At 29.2% G+C, this 10,786-nt stretch overlaps 1 protein-coding gene across 1 annotated transcript in view; it reads right to left on the bottom strand.

Moving 5' to 3' along the window:
- Positions 1 to 10,064: 10,064 nt before the first annotated feature.
- LOC113367794 (asparagine synthetase domain-containing protein CG17486) overlaps positions 10,065 to 10,786 on the bottom strand; it is an 11,629-nt gene continuing 10,907 nt past the window's right edge. The window contains exons 8-9 of the mRNA XM_026609374.1: positions 10,371 to 10,576; positions 10,065 to 10,088 (exon numbers count right to left, since the gene is read on the bottom strand). Of these exons, the coding sequence (XP_026465159.1) occupies positions 10,065 to 10,088; positions 10,371 to 10,576 (230 nt within the window). The remainder of the gene's footprint in view (positions 10,089 to 10,370; positions 10,577 to 10,786) is intronic.

Below are 10,786 nucleotides of genomic sequence, written 5' to 3'. Positions count from 1 at the left end.
ACTAAAGTCAATCACACACAAAGCATACATGGCCAAAGCTATCTTTTGTAAATTGTTTTTCAAACAATTTTCGTGCATTCCTAAACAAATTGAAGTCTTTATATGGAAGTTCAAATACTTCATTTGACTCTTGCAAAAGATCAGTTCTTGTCACATTATTAGTCACATTATATGCAGAATCATCAATTTGCAATTGACGTGATGTAGTTGCTGTATCAGAAAAAGTTACAGCAGTACTTTCATCTAAAAAGATAACAGAATAATATGTTTAAATGTGAATAGTTGTAGCGTTTTTCGATTCTTACTTATGTCAATGGCGTTGACATTAACATCTAAATTGATACCTCTGGCTCAAGATTTTCTAATAAATTGGCAGTAACCGATTATTTTCCTGAAGTTGTTTTGTTTGACGATGTAATCTTGATCTTTCAGAGTTTGTATATTATAATAAATTAAAATTATTCTTCATAGCCATCATAAAAGAGAAACATGTAAACTTACGTTAAATTTCCAATGAAGAAATATTGTTTCCACAATTTCACTTATCATGTAATTGTGTTTGTAGAACTTCATTATTGACTGCTTGTTTGTTTTGACTATTTCGCTGGTGATACATTTTTATTTTTCTTTGTGTATCTGTCTTTTGTAAAAATATTTGCCATTTTAGTAATAACTCAAAGTAGGTATATAGTAACCTCGAAAAACTCGAATAATACAAATTATTTCAATAAACTTACATTTCTTACGCAGCGCAGATTTTTCCTTTGTTTCATTATTTGCGATTATTTGCACTACAATTATTTATGAGGGACTGGATAAAATATTCTTCCGATCCTGACATTTTTATTAACTCATAATTTATACTACTATTTAACCTTGAAAAGTTTTGCCATAACACCGGAAATTTGAACAATATGCTTCATGCTTTCGGTGACGCACGCACGTATAAAGTCACGCATCAGAATCGACCCGTATAGAAATCATATCATCGAGAGCGAATGACTCTCACTTCAGCTTGGCGTAACAATTTCCGTTGCATATGTACGGATTTACGCCGATGTCGCGCCTAAAGAAGTTTTACTTTAATGAAATATAGCAAAATGAAAGTATTAAAGTTCATTCGCCTATATTAGGTCTACACTCTACAGGTATTTTCATTTTAAGTCTGGTCGGCTGGCCTTCCAGATAGACTTGACTGGTTAATTCATTAGGATGGACGTCTATTCTGTCTTTTTATTTAGTTACCACCACTGTTATTTGTTTCAGAATTGTAGGTATGCACGTGTTTTTGTTAATTATCCACGTCAATGTAACGAAGAACCTTTAATATTTGCCTCAGGATTTTGTAATTATCTGAACCTCATGAATAATTGATTAAGTCGATTATTAAGGATATTTATTTATCTTTAAGCTTTATTTATTTTCATATCATCTAATTGTTTTTTCAATTATTTTCCAGTTGATCGACTTCACCCCCGCTGGCCGAGACAGTGCGAACATCAGGGCGAAATGCAAGGCCTTTTGGGAGCTGGTGGACTCGACGCCCCGCCTGAAGGGCATGATGGTGCAGGCGGAGGAGAAAGCAGGTTTATATTTTAATTATATTTTATATATATATATATATATATATATATGTATATATATATATATATATATATATATATATTCCTATGTATGTATGTATATTGGTATGAATGTATAGTTGAACGAGTGAACGTGTGCACGGCACCTTCGACACCAGTCGATCGTCCATGGATTCGAGCGTTTACCGAAATGAAAAAAAAGGGCATGGATAAAGCTGCGGTAATAATTCATTAATAATAATAATGAATATATAAATAAAATTAAGTATAGTATAGGGTGGTCCATCTAGTGGTCCTAGTGATCTAGTAATCTTACGGTTTAGATATTTCTGTAAAGAAAACATATAAAGTATTATACATCGTTAGAAAGGTTCAAAATTTTTAGTTTTTTCCCATATATCGCAACTTCGAATTCCGCACGGTGTGGCCCACAGGCAAGTTGCAATGCAAAAATTTAACAAAAACTGGAAAATCTCGAGAAAATTATATGAACACACTTAACAATTTATATACCGTTTTATTCGTAATTTTATTCTGCATCTTTCGTACGAACAAAGTTTTTTCGTATCTTTTACGGTTTAGATAGTATCGAGCAATATGTGTAGATGTTAACTTGTCAAAATGCAAAGTGCAGTTAGGTTAGAGCAACACTCCTCACGATTCGATATTTCTGTAAAGAAAACATATAAAGTATTATACATCGTTAGAAAGGTCTCAAAATTGTATATTTTTAGTTTTTTCCCATATATCGCAACTTCGAATTCAGCACGGTGTGGCCTACAGGCGAGTTGCTGTCAAAAAATTTCAGGAAAATCGGAAAATCTCGAGAAAATTATATGAACACACTTAACCATTCATATACCATTTTATTCATAATTTTATTCTGCATCTTTCGTACGAACAAAGTTTTTTCGTATCTTTTACGGTTTAGATAGTATCGAGCAATATGTGTAGATGTTAACTTGTCAAAATGCAAAGTGCAGTTAGGTTAGAGCAACACTCCTCACGATTCGATATTTCTGTAAAGAAAACATATAAAGTATTATACATCTTTAGAAAAGTCTCAAAATTCTTAGTTCTTTTTCCATATATCGCAACTTCGAATTCCGCACAGTGTGGCCTACAGGCAAGTTGCTATCGATAAATTCCAATTCTTAAATGGGCCACCCCATATATTATATTATAAGAAATTACACGCTTATATACACAGGGTATCCCAGAACTCAACGACAAACCAAAACTGGCTGTCTGAGCATTGATTGTAACTATCATGAAAAATTAAAAAGCAAAATTTATTTCATGCAGTTTAAAAATTGAGCTTTTAAGTGCACTCTAGAACTTCGGTAAAAATGTGATCCTTCTTCGATTATTGTGGTTAATTTTATTATTTTTGTTCATTTAAACTTTGGGCCGAAATCGTGAATCTATTTGAATACATTCAATGTATTCTTCAAACATTTCGTTACGGTACGAGAAGTTCCAGCAAGTTTCCAGCATACACTACTAGTTATTATTTTTGTTTATTTAAGTTTTGGATCCGTAACCGGATTAATATTTCTAGGACTACAGTCAAAAATAATGACACAATTGCCCCAAGTTTTCGAGAACTAAGACATTTGATTAAACTATGATTTCAAAAATTTCAAAATTGAGAGACTCTTTTAAAAATAATGTACTAAAGTGTGGATTAATTAAGATTTTAAAATTGTCAAATGATTGATAATTTCATAATAAAAAAAATTACCTAAAAATACACTAACCTTGGTGCAATTGTGTCATTATATTTGACTGTTTTCCTAGAATTATTATTCATTTTTTAACAAAAAAGTTGAAATATTTTTTTTTCAAAAGCAATTATTTCGGATGCTTAGTTCTCTTAAAAACTGAAACGTTTTGGATAATTACCTCGGTATCTTCAAAACGGCTGAACCTACCTTTGCCAAAAACCAATCACCTCTTCTCCCAATCATTACAAATTGAATGTTTTTTTTAGATCATTCAAATCGGATACTCCGTTCTCTCAAAACCTCGATTTCTATTTTCTGCACTCTTTGCTCGGTATCTCCAAAACGGCTGGATCTGCCTTTGCCAAAAACTAATCAGCACATCTCCCTATCAATAGGAGTCGAATGTTTTCTGAATCATTTAAATCGGTTGATCCGTGCGCCCGAAAACGTGATACATAGATACACACATCCATTTTTTCCGAGGTATGCCAAAATGTTCAGAAACCTCTGAAACGTGAAGATATGCCAAAAATACCATTTTCAATAACGCAATAACGGAAAAATGCTCACAATTTGACTTAAAAGCTCATAATTTTGAAACTACTTGGAAAAGAAATTTCTAATATTTTTCATGACGGGTACGATTCATATTATCATCCCGTTATGGATTTTTATTGAGTTCTGGGACAGTCTTTTCATTTACCTGCAAAAATTAAAGTTTCTCATTGTAGTTATATTTTTTACCAGCGCATTATGTTTAAACAGAGAGTACATATCTATAATGATACATCCTTTTCATCCTCATATATTTCAATAATTTCACCCTTTAATTCACAAGACATGGCTCTTTTCTTCAATTATTTTCACCCTTTAAGGGGCACAACCAGTGTGAAATTTTTAAAAAATCGAATTTTCAATTTTTCCATATTTCGATAGGTTATACCTTTAAAAATAACATACGAAAATTTTAAATCGATATCTTAAATAGTTTTTGAGTCACATCCATTTAATGAGTATATATATATAGTATATAGTATAACGATCATTTTATTTTTAAACGCGTTTTTCTCGAAACAGCATTTTCCGAATTTGCTGCAGCGATTATTACTCAAAAACAAATGATCCCATCACTACCAAATTTTTTTTACATGTTCTATATATAGTTCTCCGTAAAATGACCTATCGATTTTTGGATCGAATCAAAAATCGAATTTTGGCGGTCTAAAAACTACCAAAATTTTAGGTAAAATTCGACTTTTTTTAAAAAAAAAACGCCGCCATTTTGTCATTTTTTTATTTTTTTTCTTCATCGTAGTTCATTTTACAGACAATATTATCTAGTTTAGCGAGAATTTTTTTTTTAAATTTCATCCACGTAGAAGGCCGGAATTACTGCAGCAGCGAAGGCCCTTTTTTTTGGCGCGCCGTTGGAAATCGACGATAACTTAAAAAATATTTAATTTTTTTCTTCAAAAATTTTACAATGTATTCTTAAAACATGTATAAATATATTCCTAAAATTTTGAAATGATTGATAAAGTAGTTTTTTTTTTAATATAAATTTCCAAAAATCACCTTTTTTTAGGCGGTTACACTAGTTGTGCCCCTTAAGGTACAAGAAGTTCCAACAATTTGCCTTAAGGCACGATACCATACACTACTAGTTTATTATAAAACTATCAAGTATTCTCGACTTTATAATCCTGATTAAATACGCCATAAACCATTGTTGTTTAATTTGCCAACATGGTTTAGTGCATTTTTTTAAAGACTGTTCAAAGTCAACGAATTTTGAAAAGTTTAAATTCATAATTTAATAAAAAGTTGTAGTTCTAAAAAACTTGGGGCACTTATCATTCTAGAAATGGTTCCAAAATTTAAATGAACAAAAATAATAAAAATTGATTGCAATAACTGAAAAATGCTCACAACTTTTTTTTCTGATATTAAATAACATTCTTTACAAACATTTTAAGAGTAGGTTTATTTCATTGTCAGTATAAACCGAATTATTAAATTTAATTAAATATAATTTTATAATATATCAATAAATCTGTATAAAAACAATAATAATTAAGAGGAAAAACGAGAAGGAAATATTTCCAATGAAAACAGTTAAGAATCCCAGACAAATTCTATTTCAACCAATAAATTCCACCCGTAAAATTATATTACTACATTGTAGGGAATGCAATACCGGTATACCGAATTACCGGTAAACCGCCCGATTTTTCGGCGGTATTTTTACCGGTATTTATTCCAAAAATACCGGTAATTTTACATAAGCGCTTTTTGATACATAATAGCCTAAAGTTTAAATTTTCCGGAACAAATTTACCTTTAAATTTATATAATCGCATAAACAGCTATATCTTCAAGTGATTCTATAAGATAAACAAATGTCAAATATTATCTCAACTCGTCATTAAACTGAATATTTATTGCTTTCTAAAGGGCTTCATATCGTGTTATAATAAATATAATTGGACTGATAGGTAATGATGTTTGTTTCACTTTTTGTAAAAATGTAACCGTTTTTTAACTGATATTTGCGCCAAAATATTTTATATCATACAGATTACCCCTGCGTAACCTTTAGTTTTTTCTAACTTTATATATAATAATTATGATAATTACTAAATATTTTTGCTTCTTATTACAATTATAAAATATTATGTTTCGAAGTTTGAAAATACTATAGAAGCATCACATTGTTTTGAATAAAAATACTCAACAATTATATTAACTTAAATCTGGACAAAGAATCGGATTTTAAATTAGTGTAGAAAAATTATTTTTTTAAATATTGACGATTATGCTAATTTAACACATCGGATACAGACAATACAGTTTATTATAATAATGTAATATGATCTTTTATGAGTTTTTGGTCTTTCTTACTCATAAGTTTGTTTTTGGTGAAAAGTACTCGATATATTCGATAGTGATAATGAATTAATTAAATTGGATATAATTTTGTTAAATTATTATTTAAAAAAATAAATTTATTGTTTCATTTTATTGTTTTTATTGTTTAATTGAATGTAGTTGTTGTATATACATTTTTTCTATTTGTATTAGTAACTTTCAATTTTGTTTACGTTTGTTTAAGATAAAAAAAATAGCGGTAATTTACCGGTATTCCGGTTTTGAAATGAAAAATTACCGAAATACCGGTATTGAAATTTTCCATCGGTATTGCATTCCCTTCTACAATGTGTATGATAGAATATATATACATATTCTAATCGTTCAATATCAGTTGGCAGCATATGACGGGTGCAAATATTGCGAGAGCGAACTAAAAGCCTCAAACATGCCATCAACTGCCAAAAAGACCTCACAACTCGAATTGCCCATAGAATGCAGATCAGACTTGTTTATAATCGACCCTTACCGGGTCGACAGAATAATCACAACCCCCAAAAAAATGGAACCGAACATGTACATCGATCAGTGGGCCATCAGACTTCAAAAGAAAAGAAAGGAGAAAGAATGTTGATAAAACACAAATTTATTTTACATGTTAAAAATTCTTATAAAGTAAATACATCATCCAGTTACACACGTATTTATATATCCATATAACTCGACAAAGTAGCTTTACACAATTTGGAAATTGCAATGTGTTAAAACTAATTGTTTTTTAGAACTATATTATATTATATTTTGGGGAATATTAAAGTTACGGACCTACAAAATTAAGACTATGTAATGTATTCTTCTTTAGCCACTGACAAATTTAAATAATAAATCTTGCTTCAATAAGTAATTTGAACTAATATCGATGACTTCCTTTCGTTTTTGAAAACTAAAAACTCTTGTACATATTTGTTTACATATCTATATATATATAGTACATACTGCATATATCACCTTTATATAATATATACGCGTTCAGAAAATCTTACATACATAATAAATTATAGACCTATTTGTTGCCATATCCAATAATAATTCAGTTTTGAAAATAATCTCGAAACAGTCTCACATCCGTCGATTTGATATATATTAAATATGTGCTCCCTTCATATACATATATATATAATCAATTAATTGCAGACTATTTATACAAACATATAATTCATTAAGAAATAAAAAAATATAATGATTTAAATATTGCATGATATATAAAACATTTTGTCCAATTGTTTAAAAACTAATAAAAGTAAAAGATGAGCTGCTTGATATCAGGTCGGCTCATTTAAGGGGACTGCTGGGATCTTGTCTTAGAATTGTCTTTACTTATTGTGCCGCCACTGGCTCTGTCCTTGATACCGCTTCTGAAACTGGAGGAAAAAAAAATTTAGTAAATAAATGAATGAAAAAATTAAGTTATAATTATGTAAGAAACTATTGCAGATTTTTCATTTTGGTACAAACTTTCCAAACATGTCAATTATTTTCCACAAATAGTTTAAACCAGTAGTTTCCAACCTGTGGGGCGCAAGGGGAGTGTTTGAGTGATTTCAAATAAAAATTGTGTTGCTAGAATATTATTATCAAAAATAACCCAACATTTTTGGAAAGATATTAAAAAATAAACAAAAAATAATTAATTTTTATACATATTTTCACATAATATTGCATATTAATTTGTAGTCTGATATTATTAGTTGAGTATTTATTAAATTAAATTTATTTAATTATTTATAAAAAAAAATCAAGGGGCGCGCAAACATTCTTTTTATTAGAGCATAATTATTTTTATGTATATTTTAACATAATAGTCCAGTCATTTAAGCTTAAATTAATATATAATATAATAAGCTAGAATGTTGGAATTCGAGATTCCCAGCTGTAAGTCTGTAAATACTTGTATATTGACACTTAAAGTTGTCTCAAAACCTACATATAGTAGGTGTCAATACCATATGTAGGTTTTGAGACAACTTTTAGGGTGTCAATATACAAGTATTTACAGACTTACAGCTTAAAATTTAAGCTTAAATGACTGGACTATAATATTTTATATTAATTTGTAGCCTGGTAGATGAATTGTAAGATCAATTGAGTATTTATAAAATTAGATTGTTAGAAAAATTAAGGGGTTGCATTATTTTTTCAAAATTACAGAGGGTAGTCATTCGAAAAGGTTGGAAACCAACTGGTTTAAAAAAAAAAAACACGCGTTTAAGCCAAGAGAACAACAACCTATTTATCTAATCTTCAATGAATTTTTGTAATTTATTATAGAATTTTTCGTAGGCCTATAATCATTTAAGAATTTCAATTACATCATAAGCTATGCAAAGATTTATTAAAATAATTAATTACAATTAATTACAAAAAAATTTCCTGGCCGTACTATTGAAAACAACTATTGAAAAAAAAAAAGAAAATGGATTTCTAAAATCAATTATTTATAATTGAATTTATAACTTTGCTAATTATAAAGAAAGTGGTCAGCTGATCGTCGCACAAAGATTTCTTATAGAGTTTTTATCAAATGGCTTTAAAATATTTAAAATCTGTTCAGCAGTTTTTGAGAAAACATTGAGAGAAATACAAATTTTGAAATAGTCATATTTTATAATTTTTTTCTTTGTATTTTAATAAAACTTTGCTTAGTTATATAGCTCATGAATTCATATTATCATATTATAGGCTCAAATTATCATATTATAGGCTTACGAAAAGTGGTTCAAATTATAAAAATTCATCAAGGTTTATTTGGAAGTATTAAGGTGTATATTACATTTTGTATTTTGTTCTGATTACAATAGAAGAAATGTCGTTTTAACTCTTATCATGAATCCAAGGTTGAAAACTTTCAATTAATTTTTGTAATCAAACCGCTTCCCATAGGCCTATAATATTTTACGGTGTTCAGTTTGGCAATAAACCCTATTACCATGAAAGTTTCATCAAAATCCCAAAAGAGTAAACCCGAGGTTCTCCTGGTTAATATATATATATATATATATATATATATATATATATATATATATATAAACTAGTGGTGTATGGCATCATGCTTTAAGGTAAATTCCTGGAAAAGTAAATTTTTGAGAAATTTTAAATTGAATCTTTGGAAGAAAGATATATTCTTCTCATAGGGTAAGTTATAGTAATTTAGTTTTTCAGAGAACGAATAATTTAAAAAACATTTTGCTTGAGTAGATGGTGTGCAAAAATTGCTTTCACAGAAAAATTTGTAATTTTTCAAATTTAAAAAAAAAATGAAAGTTACAAAAACCCCAAATTTTCGAAATTTTTCATCATTCTCAAAAAAAAACTAAATTTTGAAAAATTATCATGAAATCAAATTAAAAAAAAAATGAACAAGTTTCTTGTAAACATTCACTTATAAGTTTACAGTATGTATTTATAATAAATACTCTATTTGAAATTATTCAAAACAATTATTGATATTTTCATTCCTCAAATGTTTAATTACGGTACGGAAGTTCCAGCAATTTGCCTTAAAGCACAATGCCATACACCCCACTAGTGAATTAATGCTACTCCAGATATAAGTTTGTTAGTTTAATACAATTACATATATACAAACTCTAAACAAAAAAATCTAATTTTCTGGCATTTAGAAACAATATATAAAATGTATTTATTACCACATGCATACAACAAACATACATACATAAATATTTATTAGTATTTATACAAAAAACAGATAAAATCTTGTTAGTCATACTAAACAATGCAACACTTGCCTTCAGAAGTCTTTTCTGGTGATTTTTCACAATTGTCTTTCCCCGTACAATTCTCTATTACTTTAGGTACTTCTTCCAAGTCATTGTGTTAACATTTCTTTGTCCTGAAAATAAATATACGATAAAATAATTAAAAAAAAATTGACCTATATAAAATTAATATTTATTCATCTATTAGCCATGCAAAAGCCGAAACAATAAGTACAACTAAAAACAAAACCTAGCTCACATTATCTAAAGCTTTTTAAACAGCCGGTGCCACTACTACTGGTTCGACATGCTCTTGCACATTATTCTCTACTACAACATCATTTGTAGTTGTATCATTTGTTGAACCTCATTTTTAGTAGTAGCCTCCTCCGTTTTGTCTTCTATACTGTCGGTACCGTCTTGTTCGACAACTTCCATTTTGTCTCTTCTGGTTCTTTTTTATCAGCAGCAGCATCGTCTGTTGATTTTTCTTCTGCTGAATTTTCAACGACTGCTTTTTGTTCCTCTTCAGGTTGATTACTTGATTCGGATTTATCAGTTTCATCAGTTTTTGCGGTTTCTTCTGAAGGTTCTTCTGTTTTATCATTTGTTCTACTTGGGCCTTGTCTTCGGAGGTGGATTTAGTGAAGTGTCATTGGATTCGTCTACTTCGTCTTCTTGTTCTGTTGATTCTTGCTTTCTTCGGCCTCCTCCACCTTTTCACATGGGGTGTAAAGGATAGAGGACAATTAATAACTATTATTATTTTCATATTTCATTTCATATTTCTTACTTTTTCTTCCCCTCCCGCGTCCCTTTGTGCCTTTGGGTG

This window comes from Ctenocephalides felis, unplaced genomic scaffold (assembly GCF_003426905.1).
Source record: "Ctenocephalides felis isolate EL2017-DRISC unplaced genomic scaffold, ASM342690v1 CF-g0.4_SCAFFOLD_01170, whole genome shotgun sequence".
Taxonomy (NCBI): domain Eukaryota; kingdom Metazoa; phylum Arthropoda; class Insecta; order Siphonaptera; family Pulicidae; genus Ctenocephalides; species Ctenocephalides felis.
Note: the sequence above shows the minus strand (reverse complement) of the source record. Positions and strands in the feature narration are given on the sequence as shown.